Consider the following 27,836-nt stretch of genomic DNA (forward strand, 5'->3'; position numbering starts at 1 on the left):
GGTACCTGAGGGGGAACTTATTCACTCAGAGGGTAGTGAGAGTTTGGAACAAGCTGCCAGCAGAAGCAACGAATGCAGGTTCAGTTTCAACATTTAAGAGAAATTTGGATAAGCACATAGATGAGAGGGGTATGGAGGGTGATGACCCAGGTGCAGGTCGATGGTACAAGGTAGAATAATGGTTTGACACACACTAGATGAGCCGATAAGCCTTTTTCTATGCTGTAGTGTTCTGTGACTCTGGGCTTATAACATGTGGCTAAATATACCGGGAAATTAGATTTAGGTTTAGATCTAAACTCAGATTTAGATTTATTCATCATATGTACATCAGAACATCAGATTATTCACATTAATCCAGTTATTCTCCCTTTAATATTTTATTTGCTTTGTATCTGTAATTGTGCATGCACATTTTAAGCACTGTCAGTGTTGAAAAATGAAACCCTTTACAGTACAAGCCAATAAGTGTTTTAATTAAGCACTTGGGTAAAGTATTTCTGCATGACTGCAAGGACCTGCAATAATGGAGCAAAATGTTCAGTCTACAATTGCTTTCCCAGTGAAACTCTCCTGCCCTGGCTTAAGCTTCTCCAGTGAAACCTGCGTTGAAATCTGAGCTTTTCTGATCTGCAATGCCCTCAAATAAACAGGATTTTCCCAACCAGTAGTTTCACTGTAGTCACACTGCCAGGCCTGAACCGACTCTCCAAGCTTTTACAAGGCTTGATTAATCACATTAAAAACAATTAAAAATAATCCCTCTTTACAACTAATTGTTAGAAGTTAAAGCATTAAAACAAAAAGTTACAAAATGACTAATAATTAAATTAGTTCAATTGAGTGAAAAATGGCAAATTGCCTTGCACTAGCCCTTACCCTTCATGTATAAACCAGAAAATCTTCACTGAGGAGTCCAATATCAAGGTGCAATTGAAGTAAAAACAACAGCAATCAGCTGTGAGGAAATTCAGGATCTCCGCTGTGGAACTGAAAGAATTAGAATCAGGCTTAATATCAGGTTTAATAGTGAGGTAGTGTTCATGGGTTCATTGTCCATTCAGAAATCTGATGGCAGAGGTGAAGAAGCAGTTCCTGAGACATTGAATGTGCGTCTTCAGGCTCCTGTACCTCCACTTTGATGGTAGCAATAAGAAGAAGGCATGTCGTGGGTGATGGGAGCCCTTAATGATGGATTCCACTTTTTTGAAGCATCGCTTTTGAAAATGTCCTGGATGCTGGGGAGGCTGGTGCCCATGTTGGAGTTTCATACGGTGCTCCTAATTTTTAAGGGGAACTTTCAGGCTACTAATGCTCCTCAGAGCCACCTCAAAGTTGCCACTGACTATGACATTTCCCACCACCTCCCTAAGTAAGATGAACCATGCTATATCCAGTTTGGAACATATTTGTATTGTGCAGTTATACTTGGTGACTAACACCAGTCACTTTGTGTAACTGAACACACTAGCTGGGCAAGTTTCCATTCTGCAGCATTAAATGCTTAAGAATTCAAATCAACATAATCACACGGATTCATTGAAGTTTTCTCACAAACAGGGAAATGTGGAATCTTGCTCATAACTAGTCAGAAAATAAGGAAATCTGTAAATACTAACCACCCCCTTTTTAAATTGTGTCTAATTAAATCCAGTATAGAATAAATGAAATAAAATATTAAAAGAAAAATCCATACTGGGTAGTATTAATTTGTTGTTGAAGACAAATTTTGAGAAAAGTCTAGTTAACAAAAGAACTAAACAGAAGTGCTTAAGCAAATTGCTTGAGGAATTCAGCATCGGTGCAGGCAAAGGGATGGTCGATATTTCAGGTTGAGAATTTGAACCAGCATCTCGTTATCTCCAATAGTAAAAAACAGGAGTTAAGAATAGCAATCATGGACTAAGACTGTAATCATCCACTTTGGATTGTTTATAAAAAACTTGAATCAATGTCTTTGTTAAGTTTTAAATCTCAGTTTGTGCTGAGTTAGTAAATTTACTAAAGATCAACCTTGAGGTGAGATCTACGTCTAACATGAACAAGAACCCCAAGGGCCACCTCCAACGGATATAGGAAAAAGCTCTGTCAGCATCAATATCTGTGGATCAAGGAACACAATAAAAACAACTTTTGCTTGATTGCTGCTTTGTAAATGCTTGTATGTTAGAATAGGATCATAACTGGGTCTCCTTGACTACATTGGCATAAATCATTTCCTGAAAAACTTTGAAGGATAGCTCTTGTATAGGGGACAGCCTTCCTGTGAGTGTTTAACGCTAACGGTATTCAAGAAAAGATGGATAATTATTGCATACTTTATTCCTTTTGCTCATGGTATGTGATTGTTGTTCTTCTGTGCTAGCCAAGATGCAGATTATGCTGAGTAATATGAGAAGCTGGTGCATATTATAAGTCCTGCTTATGCGACCACAGATACCAGGCAGACAATCTCTGGAGAGTATTGATAATGGCTGGGGTCACCCGTCTTGTCAAGACATTGCCCAGAAGAAAGCAATGGCAAACCACTTCTGTATAAAAATTGACCAAGAAGAATCATGGTCATGGAAAGACCATGGTCACCCATGTCATACGACAGGGCATATAACAAACGAATGAACAAGCATCCATAGTTTAGTTTTGGCAAAATAAAGAACTCTCTGTATATGTTGTAACAAGAGGAAAAGGCTTTTCTTCTCGAAGAACATACAGAACCATTCAAAATTTGTTGCGATAAGTACAGGGATCATTGCCACCCAAATCAGAATGAGTCCCAAAACCAACATATTAACCTGCACTGGTCACTTTTGGGCTGATTCATATCCATATAGATTTGGTAACTTCTATACTAGTTGTCTCCAAGGCAACTCACTTAAAGCATTGATTCTGAATTGGAATATTCTGTAGATGATCCTTTGTGTGATTCTGTACTTACAGAGCAACATTTATTTGGAGAGGAAAATAAACTCCCCCAAAAAATCTATTTAACAGGAATTAATTCAGACTTCCTTTTTTAATCTGATCTGTTGAATTTTCCATTATTGGATGAACATATTGCATGCTCAGTCAATCCCTGACCAAGTGCATGGTTCTGATCATATGTGCCACAATTTTAAATGTGATAAAGGGATATATTGGCAGAGTTGTAGGTACTCTTGCATGACGAGCCCCTACTGCAGCAGTGAGAGATTGCATAGTCCCTGAAGCCGCTGACAGATGGAAGCAATAATGGAAGCTAAGCAGCTGATAATCCAAGAGGGAATCAAGAATTTGCATCAAAATCTGAAGGCTGATAAAACAACAATAACTAACCTTTCAGTCTAGTGTAGAAAGAAATTGAGGCACCACATTTTGATTGAAGGCCTGATAACCCCATTCTTCTCCATTCCCTAATAACTTGTCATTCAATTGAATTACCTATATTATATTTGTGACACTTTTTTCTCAACCAAACCTGATCATCTCAGGCCTGATCAAGATTAAAATGTTTATCTTTCAGTTTAAGTGTTCACCCTCTAAATGCTATGCAAAGTCCAAGATTGACATAACTATACATACAGATGGATTATGTTGGAGATGTCTGGCATAGCAGGTCACCAGATCAATGCCTGATGTTAGCATCTAATTGACCAATTGAAATATTCTTGTAAACATAATTTGCTCACATTGCTTGGAATTAATCAGAATGCTTACAGAAATGCAACCAGTGGGGAGAGAGTATTTATAAATAACTTGACTAACTTGTCCATTTTTATTATGGCTATTTTATCTACATTTAAAACACTAGGAACCAGAAGTTGACTTATTTCTGACTTTAAATCCATTTCAAATTTAGATTTTCAATTGGGCAGTTGCCACTTTTCAATTTAAAATCCAGAGAGGGCAGATAGAGGTAAAACGAAAATAAGAATCCAAAATTGGACAACTGTTGAGAGGCCAAGTCTTTGGATATATCTAATATGGAGGTAGATAGGTACTGAATTAGTAAGGGTGTCAAAGGTTATTGGGAGGAGGCAGGAGAATGGGGTTGAGAGGGAAAATAAATCAGACATGATTAAATGGCAGAGCAGACACAATTGGCCAAATGGCCTTATTTCCTCCCCTGTTTTTTGATCTGAAATCCATTACAAGTGATTCACTGGAGTGCAGTGGAAATGGTCTTACTCAGATCAACTCACATTAACTTGCTTAACACAGTGGGAAAGCATGCAAATCCACCAGAGGGACTACTTTAAAACTTGGGGCAATTCAGTGAAAATCTTTAGGCTATAGAATATGCAATAGTTTGATCATTTTTCTCACCAAATAACTACAAAATACTGAATGGCATATATTATCAGAGGTAAATCACTAGCATAGACCACACTACTGCATGCATTTGAAAGCATTTCTTCATTCAAATCATCCAAAATTGTTTCAAATTAAATGTTGCTTTTCTCCCTTGAGGTGTCTAATCCAATTCTCATTCAAGGTCACGAGCCTAAAATATTATATCTCACCCTCCATTGATGCTGCCTATTGTGAAATGTACTTCCAGCACTTTTATTTTTATTTCTTATTTATAGATGTGCAGTTTTTTTTTTCAGTTACTATCAGGCAAAAAAAAAAGACTCAAGAATGTTGAGATTTCAGACTCCCATTTCTTTCCCAGACACCAGATGTACTGACAGGAAATTTCTGCCCACCAAAACAAAGGCAATGGTTGCTCTCTCTAGTTTCCCAGGTGCTGGGAATACATGGGCCCGCCATTTGATAGAACACAGCACTGGATTCTACACTGGAAGCTATTATTTTGATGGGACCCTTTATAACAAAGGTATGTGCTGTTCCTTATCTTGCCATTTACCCAACAACTGAATGGTAAAGTTCTAGCTCCAGAGAGCCATCTGCTTTAGTGATGGAAACCTCATGGGTAATGTAACCATGTAATAAATTATGTTTAAAGTTAGTTTCAGAAACTATCAGTTAAATTTGTGAAACCTGTTTCATGTAATTGTATTTAGATTTGTGCAGACAGTAATAGTTCTTATTTGATTAGCAAAGTAGAGAAACAAAGCCAAATTCAGCTATTCAATAGCATACAGTTGACATGAATTTTAATTATAAATTAAATTATATAATATATAATTATATAATTTATATAATATTATAAATTATATAATATGAAATCTGCCACTCAATATAAAACTACTGGAATCAACAGCTCAAATTGAAATGTATGTGTTATAATGTTTTGCATTAAAAAATCTTCCACACTGCTTAGGAAACATATTTTCCTTAATGTCAGATCCAGATTTACGATGAGTAAATAGATTTTAGGTGTGCGCACACTTATTCTCTGAGAGCTTTGAGTCTAAATGATAAAGCACCATATATATGAGTGTTCTTTTTATCATTGTATCCAATTTCAGCCAATCCCAATTGAATTACATAATTTAACTTCTTGTCCAATTAATATTGTGTAAAAAGACCTATCAGGTAGCTATGTGATCTGAAACACTGATGTTTGCTTCAATACAATTAGGTGATAATGTCATGGCAAGACCCTTGTATCACTTACAATCTAGTACAGTGCATTTGATTTTTATAATATGATTTTGTATATATTGAAAAATCCAAACACAAATTGATTGACAGCTTTGTGTAGCACCTGCTTTTTGCCTACAAGCTATCCCCAGGCTCTCATTTGCTTGTCACTTTAATTGTCTGTTTGTCTCCCACTCTGACCTACCTTGGGCATGGCCTTCTGCAATGTTACATAAGGCCCAATATAAGTTTGAGACCCAGCACCTCATCTTCCATCTAGGCATGTTGAAGCCTTTTAGAGTCAAAATAGAATTACACAATTTTCTAATAACTCACTGGTCAATTCCATTGAAAGCTCAATGGCTACTTTATTAGGTACCTGCTGTACTTAATAAAGTGAAAACAGAGTGTAGGTTTGTAGTCTTCTGCTGCTGTAGCCCATCCGCTTCACGATTCAACATGGTTTGTGTTCAGAGATGCTGTTCTGCACTACTGTTGTAACACATGGTTATTTGAGGTACTATATTACCTTCCTTTCAGTTTTTGCCAGTCTGGCCTTTCTCTTCTCACCTCTCTCATTAACAAGGCATTTTCACCCACAAAGCTGCCACTCAGTGGATGCTTTTTTTTCCCTTCACACCATTGTTTGTAAACTCCAGAGACGGCTGTGCATGAAAATTCCAAGAGATCAGCAATTTCAGAGGTACTCAAACCGCCCCATCTGGCACCAACAAACAGTCCACAGTCAAAGTTAGATCACACTTCTTCCCCATTTTGATGTTTGGTCTGAACAACAGCTGAACTTCTTGAACATGTCTACATGCATTCAGTTGCTGCCATGTGATTGGCTGATTAGATATTTGCATGACCAATTTTGTGTGCATGTGTAACTAATAAAGTGGCCAATGAGTGTAGGTCATAATCCTCTAAGCTCTTCTCTCTTCCCTAACATAACCTAAATATTGGGCATTTCCTACAGCTCTGCATTTCACAGCTTTGTTTGTGTTTTATGTCTCAATCTACCTTCATTAACTTGTCAACCAGATGGCTTCATCAATTGCTTATAACCATGGCAACCTGGCATCACTGTATTGGATAATTCCCCTTGTCCTATACCTCCTCCCTGACAGCTATTGCTTTATGATTTCCAGTTTTGACAGGTGATTTTTGACCTAAAACATTAACTCTGAATATCTCTGGAAAAAGAAGCAGTGACCATTTATACCCTCTGTATTTTGAATTAACAAACAAACTGATTCCATATTTGTCAGGCTAGGTAGTATCTATGTTCTTTTAAGTCTTATTTCTAGTTAATGTTGATATAATTACTTAAACTCTTAATTTCTTGCATCTGATGCATTTGCCTTTATACCTGAAAATGAGCAATATCAATCCAGCTGATTCGTGGTAGGAATGATCACAGGCAAAAGTCAAAATAGAATTACAGAAGGACAGTAATATTATTCATTCAGGTATTGGCATCTGTCACACACAAGAAGCTATTTTGCTAGCATTAGGCTTGCAACCAAGCAACTTTAATCTTCCTTTTGAATAAGCTCATCATTATTTCATAAGATAGCATCTGGAAGATTCCCATTCAATCCTCAGACGACAGTGTTAATTTTTAGCAACACACACAAAATGCTGGTGGAACGCAGCAGGCCAGGCAGCATCCATAGGAAGAAGTACAGTTGATGTTTCAGGCCGAGACTATGTTAATTTTTATTTTCCTCCCTCTTAGGTTTCAAAGGGGAAAAGGACTACTGGAAAAGTGGCCGAACTATCTGTATAAAAACTCACGAGAGCGGGAAGAGAGAAATCGAAACATTTGATGCAGCCATTTTATTGATCAGAAACCCCTACAAAGCTTTGATGGCAGAATTCAATAGAAAGCGTGCTGGCCACTTGGGGTATGCATCAGAACGCCACTGGAAAAGCAAAGGTAAATTGGTAGACCCTGCAAAGCTTCAGCGGTTGTGTTTCTTATAGCAAATCAAAATCCCTGATATATCCAATGTACTTTTCAGGTCAGTGATTGATGGAAAATTTTCAGTAGTCTGACAGTGTGTTGGCAGATTCTACTCATGCCTGGCTACTCGATGACCTCCCAAATGTCAAGTGAAGACTAAGATATAACTGAAATGAGTGAAAAGGGAATCTGAAGGGAAAGTCACTTTGATCAAAACCTGCAGCAGCAGCAATGTGTGATTACACAGTATCTTTAGTGTACAAAATGCTCCATGAATATTCTGCTCTTCTGAGGCAGATAACCACAGGTTTATCCGAGAGATTAATTTCAGGAATGCAAGAGATTCTGCAGATGCTGGAAATCCAGAGCAACACAAACAAAATGCTGGAGGAACTCAGCAGGCCAGGCAGAATCAATGGTGAGGAATAAATAGTTGATATTTCAGGCTGAGACCCTAAACATCAATTGTTTTTTCTGTATAGATGCTGCCTGACCTGTTGAGTTCCTCTAGCAGTTTTGTTTGGTGCTCTTAATTTTCATGCTTTTTTTTTAAGATACAGAGAGAAACCAAGTTCTGGATTGGTAAGGAATAAGAATTCAAGAGCTATATCAGCCAAGAGACTGCAGATCTGAACTTTGTAGCAAGAAAATAAAAACTGCTGGAAAAATGCAGTGAGTTGAGCAGCATTTGTGGAGGTTTCATGACAATACTTGACAGCACATCCTGATGTAGGGTCTCAAACTGAAACAGCGACTGTTCCTCGGCAGATGCTGCCTGATCCACGGAGTTTGTCCACCAGTTTAATTTTAGTGCATATTTTGTATTGGGGGTGTGGAATAGAAATGGAAGATAGGTAGATGGCCAGACTTAAATGACCAGAAAATCAGAAGGGCATGAACCTGAAGTACTTTGGAAAATTGGGTGAGTAGGATATAATGATGTATGTATGAATGGTGTTGAGAAGAAACAAAAACAGTCCTCAGTGTAAAACAGTTGAAATGAATTGAATTAAATGTACAACAGCAAGCACAAGTGGTTGACACTGTCTGAGTTTAGTGCTCTTGAATAGATACTAATTTCTCCCACTTTAATGCACCGAATAATCAGCTAGAGTAGAGGCGAAGTGCAAGTTTTAAATAAGCTTAGAGTTTATGGAAGGTGGAAGTCAAGTAATTGATTGGTAAAACAGGGACAGTCCTCTAGAACGTTTGGATCTAGCAACATATATGTCAGATTGGTTGAGGACCGTATATCATCTTCTAAAATGGATAACAATGAGCCAAGTGAATTTTTACAGAAGTCCAATAGCTTTTTAGTCACTGATAGTGAGACAGCCTCTTATTTTCATTGACACTATAATGGAATTTAAATTTGCCTCCTGATCATTTGCCCAGCCCTTAGAATTACCAAGCATGTAGTAAAACTGTGAAGCTTCAGCTTCAAGCATGCATTATTAATGACCTCAATTCAAACTCTTCCTCTGCAGAATGGCCAGAATTTGTAAACACCTATGCGTCCTGGTGGGCCTCCCATACACTGGATTGGTTGAAGTACTGCAGTCGTGTGCTAGTGATTCACTACGAAGACTTGAAGAGAAATCTCCTTCCAGAGTTGAAGCGTATGGTTGAGTTCCTGAATGTCACAGTGTCAGATGACAGACTGTTGTGTGTCGAAACCCAGAAAGATGGAAACTTCAAACGATCCGGCCTGCGGCAGAGAGATTTTGATCCGTTCACATTAGAGATGAAAAATATCATTAACAGTTACATCAGAATGGTGGACGAAGCTCTTAAAAAGAAAAATCTCACAGGACTACCTGAGGAGTATGTTCCTGGATGATGGAGCCAATGAGGTAAATCAGTGTATCACCACTTCAAGCCTGTGTTTATAAGATAGAGCAAGAATGACAACTGCATTTAAAGATCAGGTGGAAGGGGAAAAAGTGGGACCTCATCACACGAACAGATCAATAGCCTCATGCTTCAGAGGACTTGTGTCAAGAAAAGAAGTCTCAGTTGTCTTACATGACACAAAATACCCTGACCTAAGTCTTGTCATCATACAACTCTGGAATTTTTACAAGGTGCAGGTAGATTTGATTTAACTCCTTACTGGATGTTTCCCCCCTGCAGATAGACTAAATCAGAGAGAACTTGCAGCTTGTTTATTCCACTATACCTGTCACTTTTCTAAGGAATGTGAAAATCTTTTTTGGCAATTCATTTAGCCCTCCCTACAAGTTGGTCCTGCCTACAATGCGCCTTCCATTGCAAATGTGTTAAATCAAAATTGTCAATAAGAAGAGAGCTGTTGTTTTGAGGATGGTTAGCATTAGATAGTTCCTTGAAAAAATGTTTTACTGTGAGAATTGAGGACTGTTGGCATAGATGTTTTCTTGACAAATCTTTTACAGTGAGTGTACTCACAGATCTTAATGAACCACATTTCACTGCAGAAACAGTGCACAGAACCCACAAGCCTCGCAATGGCTGTCACATCTACAATGTTCTTTCAACCATCTGAAAGTTAGAACTAAACCCCTTCTTTCAAAGCAATGCACAGTAATTCATTAAGAATATGGAGACAAATATTTAATAGCACTTTCAAAGCTGTAATATCTGAATTTATTTTGGCATTAAGCACGCCTTTTCCTTCCATTGTTTCCTTCATTTTCTAAACTGCATCAACAGGTATTCCCTTAATGCTACTATTTTGCCTTAAAATGAACATATTAGTCACCTTTTGCAAATGTTTAACTTCCTGGTTTTAAAAAGAGATTTCAGCAATTCTGTGTAAAATAATTCCCTACTTAGTTATGGTGACATGTGACACCTCATTATGAAGATAAGCCTACATTGCAGTTATTGATTAGTGTCATCATCAGAAATGAATGAAGTAAGCATCTCTGTCAGTATTTGACGTGGAGTGGCTACATTTGCAACGACCCCTGCTTGATCTACGAATTACTCTACAATTGGAATTGGTCCATTGATACAAACTGCAGGTGGAGCACCATCCCTTTGTAACTTTTTCATTGTAAGTTATGCTCTAATCCTTTGTTAAATCTGCATTTGCAGTTCCAACTTTTGCAATTTCCTCAGATGTGCTGCCAATTTCATTTAGCAAATGACAGCACTGTAAACTCTGTTAATGTCAACAAGGTCCAATTAAATTAGAAAGTTGATTGATTGATGATTGGATTGCCGAAAATCTTATTGTTAAGCTATTCAATCTTCATTGGTTTCAAACAGTCCAATGTTGTTTGTCTTATAAATGATCTGGATGATGGGGTGGTAAATTGGATTAGTAAGTATGCAGATGATACTAAGATAGGTGGCATTGTGGATGATGAGGTAGGTTTTCAAAGCTTGCAGAGAGATTTAGGACAGTTAGAAGAGTGGGCTGAAAGATGGCAGATGGAGTTTAATGCTGAAAAATGTGAGGTGCTACATTTTGGTAGGACTAATCAAAATAGGACATACATGGTAAATGGTTGGGCATTGAAGAATGCTGTAGAACAGAGGGATCTAGGAATGATGGTGCATAGTTCCCTGAAGGTGGAATCTCATGTGGATAGGGTAGTGAAGAAATCTTTTGGCATGCTGGCCTTTATTAATCAGAGCATTGAGTATAGGAGTTGGGATGTAATGTTGAAATTGTATAAGGCATTGGTAAGGCCAAATTTGGGGTATTGTGTACAGTTCTGGTCACCGAATTATAGGAAAGATGTCAATAAAATTGAGAGAGTACAGAGGAGGTTTACTAAAATGTTGCCTGGGTTTCATCTCCTAAGTTACAGAGAAAGGTTGAACAAGTTAGGTCTTTATTCTTTGGAGCGTAGAAGATTGAGGGGGGAATTGATAGAGTTGACATGGATAGGCTTTTTCCACTGAGAGTGGGGAAGATTCAAACAAGAGGACATGAGTTGAGAGTTAAAGGACAAAAGTTTAGGGGTAACATGAGGGGGAACTTCTTTACTCAGAGAGTGGTAGCTGTGTTGGATGAGCTTCCAGTAGAAGTGGTTGAGGCAGGTATGAAGTTGTTGTTTAAAGTTAAATTGGATAGATATATGGACAGGAAAGGAATGGAGGGTTATGGGCTGAGTGCACGTCGGTGGGACTAGGTGAGAGTAAGAGTTCGGCACGGACTAGAAGGGCCGAGATGGCCTGTTTCCGAGCTATGTGGTTATAACCTTCACCCAGAATTCCACTGAAGATCAAATACACTTTTCCCATTGTAATTCTGTCTTGACTTCCCACCTCTTTGTACATTCACCTCAGTGTTTGACTTCTTGTTCAAACTCGCCTGTCTCCTGGCAATTCTATTCCCATCCACTGTAGTCTTCTCAGACCTGTTGTCTGATTGTTCATCAGTGACAGAACCTCCAACTGTGTCTGGCCACACTTTTGAACTGCATCTTCTGAAGTTTTTCCTCATTCCTTCTCTCTACAAAATACACTTAAACACTTATTAACCTCCTGTAATGGACCCCCCTCACAATTACCTAGAGTTATGAAATGCTTTTACGTATCTTGTTCAGTTGGAAGGATGGATGTGTTGTGTAGTTATTAAGGTATTATTTAGTTGAAGAATATCCAATGCATTTAATTTGGTATAGTTGGAGTTTTTGGCTAACGGTTGGCATCTTTCCAGCAGAAAACGATCATGGTTGCTCTAAATTTTAATATATAGTCTTGGGTTTTCCCCTGAATCAGTATACATCAATTAATAACTCGCTAAGCCATTCTTCAAAAGTCTTACCATTACATAAGGACAACAGTACTCTCTACTGTTGGGGCATCGATCTTTAACTTTTCGTGTGCGTATTGAATGAGTATGACCAGTTTCTTGTCTTGGGATGCATTTGGGTTCTTTTCCAGTTGGATGACACGATTAATATGATGAATCCGATTCATCACTAGTAGAGCCACTGCCTGACACCATCAAAGAGCTGGGATTGACCCTGACCTTGGGTGACACTGGTGTGGTGTTCGGATGTTTTCCCTGTGACAGCGGGGGTTTCCTTTGGTGTCCTGGTTACTTGCTACTTCCTGGAGAGTGGCAGATTAAATGGCCACTATAAATTTCCCTAATATGTGTCCAAGTGGTAGAATCACAGTGGAGAATGTAAAAGGGATACTTGATGTTTGGTGCCTGTTCAGTGGACCAAAGAACCTTTTGGTGCTCTCTCACTGTCTTGCAGCACAAAATCAGGCCCTTTGGCCCACCTTATTCATGTTGACCCATGGAGGACCTATTTTTACCAGTCCTGTTTGTTCCTGCCCATCTGTGCCTTGGTGGTTCATTTACTTGAATGTTGTGGGTGCATTTGCCACAACTCACTCAGATGGTGTGTTTGGAAATATTACTATGGATTATTGCACTTACAAATTACAATTTGTGATTGGATTTCTCTAGCGGTCATCATGGAAACATAGGGGTGCCACAGTAGCCTAGCAGTTAGCGCAGTTCCATACCAGCTCGAGGCGTTCCGGAGTTTGGAGTTCAATTCTAGCGCCATCTGTAAGGGGCCAGTATGTCCTCCCCATGGAAAGCAGGGGTTTTCCCTGGGTGCTCCCGGGTTCCTCCCGCAGACCAAAGTCGTACCTGGTATGTTAATTGGTCATTGTAAATTGTCCCATAATTAGGTTTGGGTTCTTCGGGTTTGTTGGTGGCTCATGGGCCCAGAAGGGACTACCCTCTGTGCTGTATCACTAAATAAATTTTAGGATTAGAAATAGCATTGAATCTCATATTTATTCCAGTAAGTTCATGGCCACTACGCTGGAGGAATTAATTGCAAAGCTAGTTCATTTTACTGCAGACCCATACATAACTTGCATAGAAGATATAATCCTAGTAACTTTTTGAGGACAAATTGTATATTGGAGTAGACTTTTAGCTTGTCATCCAAACAGAAACTAGTAATATACAGGAGTATAAAATGTATTTCATTTGTTAAGTTGAAAAGTTAATTTATATTGTCACTCTGGTTTGAAGTTTATTTGTTTCAACAAATGACCCAAGGAGCGTTCATGTGACAACTCAGATTAACTGCGAAACAAAATTGTAATCCCCGTAGAGAGTGTGGAGGCCTACTGTAGAGACCTAGAGATACAAGTTTGAATACTGTCATGGTTGTGGGAGAATTGAAATTTAGTAAATCTGTAATAGCAAGTTAGAATCAGCCTGTTTAAAAAGAAACTAATCAATTGTTGAAGCAAACATGTTGGTCTTGTAGAGAAGGAGATCAGCTATCTTCAGCTGGTCTTGTTTATATCTGATTCCCTGCTGCCTTAATGATCCCAGTAAATCCATCCATTTAAGAGACAATAGATCTTACTTTTGCGAAGAGATTATATGAAGGGATAAAATGAACAAAATATAAAACTTTTTTGCCATTTGTTGTAGAGCTGTTTTGAAAATTGTTCCCCTCCAGCGATTTATTTCCAAGGTTTTCTGAAAGTTTTTTTTTACTAGAACAAACAATAGCATTTAGGTCATGTTAAATTCTGTGGAAAGGTTGAGTACAATTCATTCTATTGTTTCTGAGATAATTACAATTTTCTGACTGCAAAAACTGAGCATTAGCAATAGCACTTGAATAATTTGTGTTGATGGATGGACTGCATCATAATCATGACAGCAATACCACGACCTCAAACACTTAACAGCCCACCCCCCTCCCGCATCTGCACATTTAGAATATGGTGTGCACTTCTTAAATGATTCACCAAAACAACTTATCAACAGTGTCACCCAAACCTGGTTCATTGGTTGTGTGGAGAATTAGGACCGTTTGGTCCACGGGAACATTGACTTGGGATTATTGCAGAATTTATGTTATTCTGCAGTGCACATTAATTGATGTTCCTCCAACACAACAGGGAAGCTCCCTACACAGACTTCATTAGCTAACCACTGCCTTCTCAAGGGCAGCTGACTGTCAGTGAAGCCACATCATAAAATATGTTTGTAAATGTCGTGGGATGTTGGAACTGTGAGCAAGAGAAGGTCTCAATGCTCAGAGAGATTATTATTATTGATCTTTCATCCATCTCTTACTAAAGGATATCGGTTTCAGCTAGGTCTATCTTTACATTAGGATCTCAATTATAAAATTAACAATTAATTGAATATCAGTTGCTATTTGCAGAAGACATTGCCAAACATTTATCTGCCTAAGTGTTTCCAGCTCCTCTCCTGAAAGGCCTGAACCTGAATTTTTAAAATTATGCCTCGTGGTGCTAGCCTCTCCTTTCAGTGGAAAGAGTTTATTGGTATCTAACCCACTGCTTTCTTTCATTCCCTTGAAAAGGTCAATCAAATCTCTCATTAACATATTATATTCCAGGGATTACTTATGTTTTCTATAATAATCTAACTTTGAAGTCCCATATAGGATTTGAGCAAATCTTCCCTGGAATCCCTCCAGTAATTAGTTATCCTCCTGGATTATGGTGTATTAGGTAGAGACATACACTTGGTGGCTGCTTTATTAGGTACTGTAGTAGAACCCATTGTGGTCTTCTGCTGCTGTAGCCCATCCATTTCAGGGTTCAATGTGTTGTGCATTCGGAGATACATTTCTGCACACCACTGTTGTAACGTGGTTATTTGAGTTACTGTTGCCTTGCTGTCAGCTTGAACCAGTCTGGCTCTTCTCCTCTGACTGCTCTCATTAACGATCTGTTTTTGCCCACAGAACTGCCGCCCACTGGATGTGTTTTTTTTTTGCAACATTCTAGAGACCATTGAGTGTTTAAATCCCAAGAGGTCAGCAATTTCAAACCACCCCATCTGTCACCAACAATCATACCATGTTCACCGTCACTTTCTTCCCCATTCTGATGTTTGGTCTGAACAACAATTGAACCTCTTGACCATGTCTGCATGCTTATTATCCATTGAGTTGCTGCCAGATGATTGGCTGATTAGATATTTGCATTAACGAGCAGGTGTACAGGTGTGCCTAAAAAAGTGGCCAGTGAGTATACAGAATGAAACAGACTGATCAGCCCACTGAGCATCAATCATTCATTTTACACTTATCCACTTTTATTCTGCCCGCCTTCCTATCAATTCTCCCCTCAGCTGTTAGCACTCACCTAGTACTGGGGGCAATCAACAGAGAGAAATTCAACCCCTCAGCTTGTACGTGCAAACTCCCACATAGACTACAGTGCAGGTCAAAGCTGAACCTGTGAGTCAGCAGCTGAGCCATCTAACTTAAGGCGTGTTCTAACCTGGATTTTATATAATTGCAACATAACATTAACACTTTGTATTCAAGATTTATCAAAGGCATTCTACGTGTCTTTGATTATTTTCTAGAAATCTGTGCCCTTCTTCAACATCCCACTGCAAGCCCCATCACTGTTTCTAGTACGTATAAGCAACTAGTTCAATATCCAAATCTGAAAAGGGAAAACCTTCAAGTTCTTTAATCTTTGGTACAGGTTTGACATTTCTCGGTTATTCAAATCGTATAGGAGAGGTATGAAATCTGACTGGTGACTCTGCTGTTGATGGACTCACTGTAAAGCAGCTTTTGATTTTGATCTCTTCCATCCGCTGCTGCTGTTGAGATTAAATTTCACCCATGAGACATTTTAGACAGTTACTTAAAGAAATATTGCATTTGATTTCATTTAATCTTCTATCAAATAAATGCTGTAATGATGCCTGAAAAACTGATAAGGAGAATTTCTTCTAAGTTGCAAGGTGGCTACCATGGCAACTTCTAATAAAATAATATCTGGACATCTCTGGAACAGAAACCTGACATTAGACTCCCCTGTTAATAACAAAAGTCATTATATTTTCATTGAAATATGGGAATTGGACAAGTTGTTATGGAAACATGGATATGTACCATATATTTTTCTTAGCACCATTAATCTCATTTCTAGCCACCCAAAATGCTACAGACTTGTCTCATCTTGCACTGAACGCCTAACATCAGTGTGATCACAGGCCAGGGACTTCCAGCTCAATACACCAAGATTTTGCCTTATCTTCCTCTAATTTAAAATAATATTTGCTTGTAAATTTGTCAGTAGCTGGTCATGCTATATAGTGAAGAAAGCATGATGTACTTTGCATTGCATTTATAATTCATTTGGCTTTGCTATAATGCTGTAGGTATAATGCTATGCTTGTATCACAGCTAAGTGACGATGTCTTGCAACATGAAATCAGGCCCTTTAGCATAAGTGGTTCATGATGACCAAGCTGCCATTTAAGCTAGTCCCATTTGCCAGTTTCTTCTTCTTCTTGTAAAGTTTAAGGCAGTTGGCAGACCAACGTAAGATGCATTACCACCACCTTCTGCTTTGGAGTGTGGAGTAAAGACACAGGAAGTATACCTACTAAATTTCCCCCCTCACCAAAAAAAAACTCAAATAATATCAAAATGAAGCTTTTCAGGAACTCAAACATTGTAATAGTACTGATATTCTAACAAACTTTCCATGTTAAACTGTGTCTGCCCCAAAGATCTCAATTTAGCTATTAAATGTTTCCTTTGCTCCTCAGAGGAAATGCTTTCAAGCAATATATGCTGCACCATTTCTTAACAAGTGTGTACTCCCTACAAATACCGGTATCATGTATATTAATTCTGAACAAGGAATCATTCAATCTAGTATGTCCAATATGTTAATGTGTAGGTATAACTACTTCCCCCCTTTTTTACCCATCTTCCTGTTGAATTTCCACTTCCTCTTTTCCTTTGCCCAACTTTGTTGAAGCAACAGTCAAATAGATTTTTTTTAATTATTGCTTTCACCTTCCCTTTATGCAAAGGCATCAGTACATTTACATCCTTAATTTTCAGTGATTGCTTGGCTAGAATTCTTGCTTGCTCATTTCCTTCAACCACAACATGGGCAGGAACCCCTCAGAACTGCATGCACCAAATGAGAGAAACACACACAAAATGCTGGAGGAACTCAGCAGGCCAGGCAGCATCTATGGAAAAGAGTACAGTCGACGTTACAGGCTAAGACCCTTCTTCAGGTCTACAGATGTTGTCTAATCTCAAGAAGAATATCCGGCATACAACTTGAAATCCACATATTAATGGACATCAAAAGCTCAGAGTACTGAAGTACATAAACAAGGTATACTTATTTGACCCATTCCAAGGTTAAAATGATAGCAACCATCGCAGACATGAATACTGATATTTTGCCTGATATCTTTTCCTAATAGTCACCTGAAACTTTGGAACATAAATAGAAACTCCTGAACAACCTGTCACTGGATCTTCTGAACCGTCTGTTTAAATACGTAAGAAGCCTTAGTACCTGCCCTGCATATATTGCTGAACTACCTGTGCCACTGATATAAATCAATCTTGACTTTGAAGGATTTGACCCATAACCTTCCAAAACTTTCCTATCCATGTACCTGTCCAACTGCCTTTTAGAAAGTTGTTATTGTATCTGCCTCAAATACTTCTTCTGGAAGCTCATTCCACATACATACCACTCCTTTCTGTGTAAAATAAGATGCTGTGTCCTCAAGTTCCAATTAAATCTTTCACCGCTCACCTTAAATCACAGCTCTTTAAGGGTCTAAGAATGACCATTTGAATTATTTCTTTTTCCGGTCAGTGGTTTTCACTCCTAGACATTTCATCTTTGCAACTGTAATGGCTACTTGATGCAAAAATATCTATGGCAAGATTACATGGCCCACATCTGCCTACATCTTGAGTTCATACTACAGTTACTACCATGCATGATACAAAATTAGATGTGAATCAAGTCTGATGTACTTAGATCTAAGGAGCTATAAAGTAATCCCTCTATCTTTGGTTGCAGTCGTTGAATTTGTTCAGCTATGGTTATGATAGAATTAACTGACAAACCATTAGCAGAAAACATTGACAAAACTGCAGAGACTAAACACAGGCGAAAACTAACATTATCTAAAATAAAATGGGTGGCTGTTAAAAGCAATTATCAAAGTGATTTCAACAGCAAAAACAATTACAGGAGCAGGTTAGTTGCCAAGTTAATGATGTGTCTCCCAGCACCTGGTCTGTGAGATCATTATCCATTGTCGAGGAGTAACAGCAAGAGATGAATTTAGAAAAGAACTACAAAGTGAAAACACCAAAGCTAACTCATCAAAAGAGGTCCCTCCATCACAGCTAATAAACAAGGCTGTAATAATAGAAATTGGATTGATCTACCTATGATAAATACCACAATTATTTCCCCCACACTGAATTAAGCTTGATGTAATGCTTTTAACCCATTTTAGATTATTTGCATAGCTATAATTTACTGCAGTCCAAGACTTTGCAGGAACACACTATTATTTTGTGGTCTCGCCTGGTATAAATTTATTTTTCCCAATTTAAACTCAAGTGCAAATGCTTTGAAAAGCTCCAGTCAGCCAGGTCTCAAAGACAGAAACAAGATGTGCACAGGATTGGTAGGTAGCAGTCATGAATCAGGACTGTATCCAACGGGGAGGCAGTCAGTGTCTTGTCAACTGGTGTCAGTATACAGCAGGGAAACAATGTGATATTAGTATCTCATCTCGCCATTGGAATGCGCTATTTGTTCCCTTCGCTACCTTGCCAATTTTCGTGCTTGCCCATCATCCCAGCAGCATGATTTTCCTCCCACTGGCTCCATTGATTATTATTTCATTTCCCTTTCCCTCCCATAAGAACTCTGTTAATTCAGTAATAGGTTGTGCTGTGAGCTAATGGCCGATGGAATTCCATGCAGACTTAAAATAAAATGTAGAAGTTCACCTGGCTATCATTTATTATCTGAACAGCAAGTATAAAAGAAATAAAATAAGATTTCATTTTTTATAGTTTGAAGTACTGAGCACCCACTGTTTCCTTCAGTGTTTATACTAACAAGAAGCTGAAAGATCTGTTTTGCCTGAGTAGGATTCTTGGGGATTAAGATCAATTCAGCCTGGAAGAGCAGCCAGAAATCTAAATAACTGTAAACCATGATGTGTGCCTGACTGGTTTGTGTCTGTTTTCTGTATGTACTGACTTCTGTGCCCACTATTTTTAACAAGGGCCTTATTGAATCCATCTAAATTAACAAATATCTTCTTAAAACTAAAAGACAAAGTAATTTCACATGGGCACATTACACAAAGTGAACGCAAGGTTTAGGTAATTGTTTTCAATGTCACTTTGTTGAGGAACAAGCGCAATTTTGTCTTCTCATCAGAGCATGGGAGCTAATGTGTTTTGCAGTTTGTCCCTAGTAACACTTTGTTAGTGGCATTGCTCATCTAGTAGGGATAATTGTATGGCAGATGTTTGAATCAGGTCATTTTGTTTTCCTTTCATGATTCATCTCTTAAAGCGACAGTATAGGGTTTCCTTATTTAGAGACAAAATATGCACTGTTTTGCTGTATTGAAGTCTCCTTAAATGCAATTCCAATTTTGTACCGAAACTAATCAATGAGGGAAGCGATTACTTCTAATTTCGTATAAATAATCCATCTCTCTATGTACTTCAAACTCAGGCATCAGCTACAGAAAAATAATTACGGATTAATTGAAGTTCATAAATTTGTTCTGGCAGAAGAAAGGGCCATTTGGCCCATCATGCACTACTTTTATACAACAACCTAATCCAACCCATTCCCCAATTAGCTTTGAGGATTATTTTCCCTTGGGTGTCTGTCCAGATCCCTTTATAAAGCCCTGATGTGTGAAATCCTATAATCATCTGCTAATGGGAACAGTTTCCTTCTCTTTGCCCATCTTGATCTTGTACAGCTCTTTTCCACCAGAAATGTCCCACTAAAAGATCACCTTCCCCAGTATAAATTTAACACCAGAACCTCTCATTGTGATGGTGGATCTTAGAATCATAGCAATCTACAGCACATTGCAGGTCCTTTGGCCCACAATGTTGTGCTGACCATGTAACCTACTCTAGAAACTGCCTAGAATTACCGTACCGCGTAGCCCTCTGTTTTTCTAAACTCTATCTAAGAGTCTCTTAAAAAAAGACCCTATTCTATCTGCCTCCACCACTGTCGCTGGCAATGTATTTCACATGCCCACCACTCTGTGTAAAAAAAAAAAAAAAATTTTCTGACATCCCCTTGTACCTACGTTTGTACTTCCGATCACCTTGAAACTATGCCCCTTCGTGTTAACCATTTCAGCCCTGAAGCCTCTGGCTATCCACACAATCAGTGCCTCTCATCATTTTATACACCTCTGTCAGGTCACCTGTCATCCCCGGTCACCCAAGGAGAAAAGAACAAGTTCACTCAACCTTTTCTCAGGAGGCATGCTCTCCAATCTAGACAACATCTTGCTAAATATCCTCTGCACTTAAATCTTAATCGTACTCTCTTGGTTTTGCCACCTATTGGGGTGCGTACTGAGACTAAGTCACTCGTGATTTTTAAACCTGTTACCCATATTTTAATTTCATAATTAAATAGAATTATACAATCAAAAATCTTGTAGCACAGAATGGTTGATGTCCCATGCCTCCTCTGCCGTTTGAATGAGCTGACCATTTGAATGTTTGTAACCCTGCAAATTTGCCAGTTGTGCAGAAGAAATTCCTGTTGTATCGTGCACAGACGAGCGGCTGCTGGCTGCGTGTCGGCGGGTTCTGATCTCACATACTCTGCACACCATGTCCAGACCGCAATGAGGTGAGGTGCTGGGTAAAGTTTACATCTAGCCCCTCTGTTTTCCCTTAGCATCAGCTGTTGAATTTAGTATAACCACATTCATTTCATAGGGTCACTAAGGGCAGTGCTTTTGAATTGATGTTTTAAATGTACAAATTCAATATGGTTTCAGATTATTAATATTTTATGTAAATATGTTTAACTATTTCTTAATGTCAGTGATCATTGGAGACATTCGGGGACAGAGGAAAAGTCCTTTTATAGTATGAACTTTTCTAAGCCATCAGGATAGTTGGTGGATAGAGCCAAAGTTATTTTGCTGCCAGTAGCCTAATCACTACTCATAAACTGTTCTGCTTTATGAGTAGACCATGCCAGCAAGGCTGTCAGGACATTGGAAGTCCTACAGACACTGTAGGAAAGTACAACCGTGAACATCTCTGAAGAGAGAAAAACAAAAGAAAACTAGGCTCATTAGACTTGGGCTCTTATCAGATTCTCATATAAATTATTTCAAATCTATTATTCCTAGTTGATAACCCGCTTGACAAAGGAAGCATTTCTACCTACTACCTTTTCCTATCAAAATCTTTCATTCCTGTGAGTATTGTTCTGTTCTATTTTGATTTTCTTTACAAAAGCAGAACCATCCCAGTTTCACCATCACGCCAGAGAACTGGAGTCCCTCAGTTCTAGTTTTCTGTAAGAAGCCTCTTCTGTTAATGCTCCAAGGTCTTGACCTATATTCCTATGTGAAGTGCTTAAAATTGTACATGGTCCTCTAGCTAAGAACTAAATTTGGTATTTGTAAAAGGTTTTCTGATCAATGGCCCTCATTCATCACAATGCTACACTTTTACAATCAAAGCCCATCTGTTAAAACATTGCGTTGAAAGCAAAAACATTATATCCATAAAGTGCATCCTGATTCTCTAATTAGAACCCTTTATTAGAGTGTATAGGTCCAGCAATCCTATTTATATTTTAAAAGATAATTGTTCCAGGGCTCAGGCTATATTTTTCTATGTTCATTGGCAGCCTAATACTCAAAATTTATGTATTTGAAAAGTTGGCATGCTCTTTTCATTGATCCAACAAAATCAACCCATTTCACTTGACTGCAATTAATTGTAAACTGCTGGAAATATGGAGGAGATTAAAGGTGGTGAACACAGTTTCTTGCTTCTGGGTTTTCAATGGCAGAATGCCAGTGGAGAAACTCAGTGGTGAAACATCATCCATGAGATTTACAAATGAAGTCTGGTCAATTCTGCCGGAGTAGCAGAGGTCCAGTTGTGCCTGCAGGTGTGTCCAGCATAGCTCACTCTTATTTCTTTTGCAAAGCAGGAAAATGGTGGATGGAGCGAGAAATTTCCTTCATGGTTTTTTAAATCAATTTTTTCTCTCACTGTGGTAAACTCAAACTCAGATTTACTAGAACAAAATAAATGTGACTTAACTTGTAATAGTGTTTTTTTTCTAATTAAAAATGTATGAACAAGTATTTGGAATACATAAACCATATGTTATGATCATATAAATTTATTCAACACGAATCTTGATGCAATTAAAATGCTGCACAAGAAGGGCAAGTTACAAACACCCTAATGTTGCAAATTCCAAATGAATGTTTACAGGATCAGTTATTTGCATTTAAACCTAAGCATCTTTGTGCTTAGGGAATCTAAACAACGGCTATCTGATGAAGAGGGAGAACCACATTCAGAACCCATGAGCCACAGACCACTTAAAGATGAGAAAAAGAAAGGAAAATGCAGTGATGTGCTGGAAATTTGAAACAAAATAGCATGAAAAATGCTGCAGCATTCCAGGCAGCATCTGTGAAATGACAAACAAGAGCTAATGTTTCTGTTCAATTGATTGATTAATAGCAGAGGTTCTTAAAACTGTTCAATATTTATTAGTCTGATGACCTGAAATGTTAATGCTTCACTCTCTGGAGACATGTACTGAGAATTTCCTGCATTTCGTGTTTTTAGCTTGGCAAAGAGAGTACTATTATGATTAAGCATGGTATTCCATTGATCAATGGCATAGGGAAATTCTAGCACTTTGTGCTTTATATCAAAATTGATCTTTTAAAGAGATTGTTCATACAAATAGTGAAATTGAAGCACATCTAGGAACCGTTTGCCTTGACCTGTTGCATTATGAACCCAGCTTAGAATTCACAGGAGGGGGAGCTTCTCTCTGCCCCGGGCTTCAGCATCGAATTTACAGCTCAGTTGCAAAATGATTTTGTTTTGCATCAACACTGAACTCACTGCCTCTACCCACTGGAAGCAAGATAGCAGTGAGTTGTAAACACAATTGCTTCATGTACCAATTAGACCCATTCCGTCCTGGGCTGGCCATCACCAATTTGGTCAGATACAATCAATGTTGAAATCGATTAAGAATTGCTATCTTCATTTTTTAGTGTTTATGTGAATATATCCAGCAGTAATACAACATGCTTGCATTACTTTTGCAATGATCATATTAGGGGTTTAAAATAATATGATACTGTATTAGAGACATACAATACAGATATGGGACCTTTGGCCCACAGTGTCCATGGAAACATCAAATAGGAGCTGGAGTTGGCCATCTGGCCCATCAAGCCTGCTCTGCCGTTCAGCGAGATCATACCTGATCTGGCCACGGACTCGGTTCCACCTACCTGACTTTTCCCCAGAACTCGTAATTCCTCTACTATACAAAAGTTGATTTCACTATGTCTTAACTATATTCAGTGAGGTAGCCTCTAATGCTTCCTTGGGCAGAGGATTCCACTGGTTCACTACTCTCTGGGAAAAGCATTTTAAAGTCATGAATCACCACAGAACAAAAAAAAAAAGACCCTTTGGCCCATCTAGCCAGTGCCAAACTGTTATTCAGCCTAATCCAATCAATCCGCACCTGGAATAAGCCTCCTGTCTATGTTCTTATTCAAGCTTCTCTTTAATGTTGCATCCTCCACTTCTACTGGCAGCTTGTTTACACTCACACCACTCTCTGAGTGAAGAAGTTCCCCTGAAATACTTCACCTTTCACCTTGAACTATGACCTCTTAATTATAGCCTCACCCAACCTCAATGGAGAAAGTCTGCTTGTATTTATCCTATCAGTGCGTCTCATAGTTTTGGATACTTTTTTTCAAATCTCCCTTCATTCTCCTCGCTCCAGGGAATAAAGTTGTAACCTATTCAACTTTTCTGTATAGCTCTGGTTCTCAAGTCCTAGCAACATCCTTGTACAAATTTTCTCTGTACTCTTTCCATCTTATTAATATCTTTCCTGTAGTTAGGTGACCAGAACTGTATACAATTCTCCAAATTTGGCCTCACTAATGTGTTATGCACTTTGAAATAGCATCCCAACTCCTGTGCTCAGTACTTTGATTTATGAAGTCCATTGTGCCAAAAGCTCTCTTAACCACCCTACCTACCTGTGACACCACTTCCAAGGAATTATGTATTTGTAATCCCAAGGCCCTTTTGTTGTTCTACACTCCTGTGCCCTTCTGTTCACTGTGTATAACCTACCTGGTCTGTCCTCCCAAAGTGTAACACCTCACACTTGACTGAATTAGCTTTGTGGCCTTACTCACTGTCCACTATGACCCAATCTAGGCATAATCTTCAAATTTGCTCTTCCAGTTTACCTCATTGTCGTTCAAATAATAAAAACAGCAAACAACAACAGTACTGAATCCTGAGGCACATCACTAGTCACAGGCCTCCATCAGAGAGACAGATATCTACAACCACTCTCTAGTTTCTCTCGCTAAGCTAATGTTGAATCCAATTTCTTACTTCATCCTGAATGTCAAGCAATTGAACCTTCTAGACCATCCTCCCATGCGGGATTCCTGGCTCCTGCAAGTGAAACTCTCAAAACAGTAAGAAGGAGAAACCTACTAGAAATTCATCTTAGCTTCTGCTTCTTCATGTCCTTAAGTTCACCACGCTAACCCTGTAACAATGGCTACTTCCACGATGTGCACTCTGTTTAAACCTTAAACTCTTCTTTTATTAAAACTCACAAACAACGAGACTTGTTCTTTTCAATACTTCCCACTTCCATTCATGATCCTCCAAAGTATCTATTTATACCATTCAAATTTACTATCACTTCTTCCCTAGCCATCTATACCTTGGCAATTCAAGTGCTCTTCCAGATACTTTTAAATGCAAGTAAGATAGAAAAGGTGAAGATCAAGACCGAGCCATTGGGCTCCCCATAATGTCAGAAAATACACAGCCTCTGTTCACTTAGATAACTTTAAATTTAATTTTAAATTTCATAGCATTACACTTTAATCTAATCATATGGGATTCTTCTGCCTTACTACAAATGATTGAAGTCTGCATATGATCATAAGAGTGTGATCAAAGTTTCCACAATCACTATCAATCCATCTCTGTTAGTAATAGAAGAATGTAGAGAAAGTTATATGATCTCTATCATACTAGGTTGTTAAATTGCCTTGATCTGTCACTAAAAACAATAATTGGGACAAGGGTGAAAGACAAAACATATGAGAAACTTGCACAGGCCTATTGCTGCAAGTACAGTAGGACTGAATCAAACTTGTCATAGCCTCGGTGAGTTCTGACCTTTGATGCTGTCTGTGTGCAGTTTGCACGTTCTTCCAATGATTGTATGGGTTTAGAACATTTAAAAGATGTGCTGGTTGTTAGATGAATTGGCTGCTGCAAATTGCCAATGGCATAGATGGTTGTTTAGGAATCAGGGAAGTGAAGGACAGCAATGGGGGTGTGTGAGAGAATAGATTACAGGAAGATGAGTGGGTGAATGGATCTAATGGCTGTGAGAACCAGCATTGTCTCACTAGACTGGGTATCCTTCTGTATCACAGGTAAATATAAGTGGCAACATTAAGCTTTTTCATTCACAATAAGTTATGATTTGTTGATCAATTAGCACCTTTTGCTGATGTGTAATCTTTCAAGGATAAGCACTCATTTTTAGTGTATTACATTTTGCCATCCCAACTTAAAATAAATAGATAAAATATGAAAAAGAATTAGAAGTATTTAAATTGATTTGGTGAAGAGGTTTCAAACATAAATATTAAATCTGTTTCTCCCTGTGCAGATGGAGTATGATTTGCTGAGGTTCTGCAGCATATTCAGATTACCATACTATTTTGCCCTCATTTGTATGATCATAGATCATACAACCTCGCTTGTTCAGCATTTTCTGATTTTCCTGTCAAGATGCAATATTTTTCCTTTGTTTTACAGAAATCCTATCAGTATTAATGCAGTATTAATAAGAAAAAAAAATCAGTCAAGCTAAAACTTGGCCTTCTGATGCTAAATCAGCAGCCTATATTATAGCTCTCCTAATGTTGTTAATGGAAATCCAAGTTTTACATAATTACACAGTCATGATCTATCCCATAAATAAAACATTCTGATCTGGGTAAGTTTTTGATCTCATTCATGAGGGCAAGAGATGTTATAATTAATTTCAGTATATGTGAGAGTAGTCGAAGACCATGCTTCTCGCATTTCTATTGGAGGAGCCATGGCATATATTGTACACATAAGGATTAAAAGCATTTAAATTGAAGCAAAATGCACTGTACCTGTTAAGCAGAATTTATGAAGATTTCAATCATAAACTTAAAACATTAAATAAGTTGCTGTCTGTACAATTAGAGTCTGATTCAAATATTCTGCACCATTTTAAGTCAGTATTTCAGATTACCACATTATTTTGCCCTTATTGTATTTGTATAAGATTAAAATTGATCTTGGTACAGATGCCCTACTTTAGTAGTTTCATATGTGGGTTGTGGAACTTCAGTGAGGTACTGAGGTGTACAGGGCCCAGAGACCTGGCATCACAAGAACACCACTATGAAGTGGGGAACAGAGTTATCATGATGGGTCACTAATTTAATTTATGATATTAAATGTATAATTCAATATGAAAGAAAACATTGCATTGAGGTCTGTGCTTTCAAAGTGATTTAGGTAAATAGAAAATCAACTGTTTTGATCTGGTAAGTCAGAGATATTTTGGATTGTTACTGTATATTTTTGTGGAAAAAAATGGTTAGAAATAGCTCATTGATTATATGAAATAAAGATCTATCTGAATATGTGAAATGGTTCTAACATTGGTATTTTAATAGTTTAAATGTGCTGAAGGTTACAGTTCCTGTAAGATGACGAACATTGCATTTATCCTTTTGTATCAACAGAATTTATTTTTGTACAAAGCACTTTTGTATAGCAGCTTTGAATCATGTATGACCAATGTAGAAATAAACATTTTTCAAAAACCAGTATCTCTGACTTTATATAATCTTTTGCATTTGGATGATCCTTCTTCTATGAATTAATATGTAAATTGTGCCTCACGTTCTGTGTTGGTGCAAAGTTGTTTTGCGTAATACTGGATACACTAATGCAAATTTATCCCAAAAGCTGACCTTGCAACTGTGGATTCGGAACAAAGTGGCTTCTTACCAACTCCAACATAATGACTATCATCACACAAAGTGATAAATGTTCCAATAGATCTTTAATGACTCATAAAATTTTGATATTAACAGAGATCATTGATGGTTCCCTTCTCTTGGTTAGAAAGAAGAATATAATCATCAGCCTAGAAGTCTGACTTTATCCACTGAGAAATATTTGTAAAG

The 27,836-nt window shown here is 38.1% G+C and overlaps 1 protein-coding gene across 3 annotated transcripts in view; it reads left to right on the top strand.

Annotated features, from left to right (window-relative positions):
• LOC134336737 (sialate:O-sulfotransferase 1-like) overlaps nt 1-27,463 on the top strand; it is a 147,732-nt gene extending 120,269 nt beyond the window's left edge. For 2 of the 3 annotated variants that reach the window (XM_063031151.1, XM_063031149.1), the window contains 3 exons: nt 4,652-4,816; nt 7,268-7,468; nt 8,983-13,792. In XM_063031151.1, the coding sequence (XP_062887221.1) occupies nt 4,652-4,816; nt 7,268-7,468; nt 8,983-9,335 (719 nt within the window). In that variant the 3' untranslated portion in view covers nt 9,336-13,792. Of the gene's footprint in view, nt 1-4,651; nt 4,817-7,267; nt 7,469-8,982; nt 13,793-22,827 lie in introns of those variants that run through there. The other variant, XM_063031150.1, reaches the window with a different exon arrangement.
• Nucleotides 27,464-27,836: the final 373 nt, after the last annotated feature.

Source organism: Mobula hypostoma, chromosome 23 (assembly GCF_963921235.1).
Source record: "Mobula hypostoma chromosome 23, sMobHyp1.1, whole genome shotgun sequence".
NCBI classification, from domain to species: domain Eukaryota; kingdom Metazoa; phylum Chordata; class Chondrichthyes; order Myliobatiformes; family Myliobatidae; genus Mobula; species Mobula hypostoma.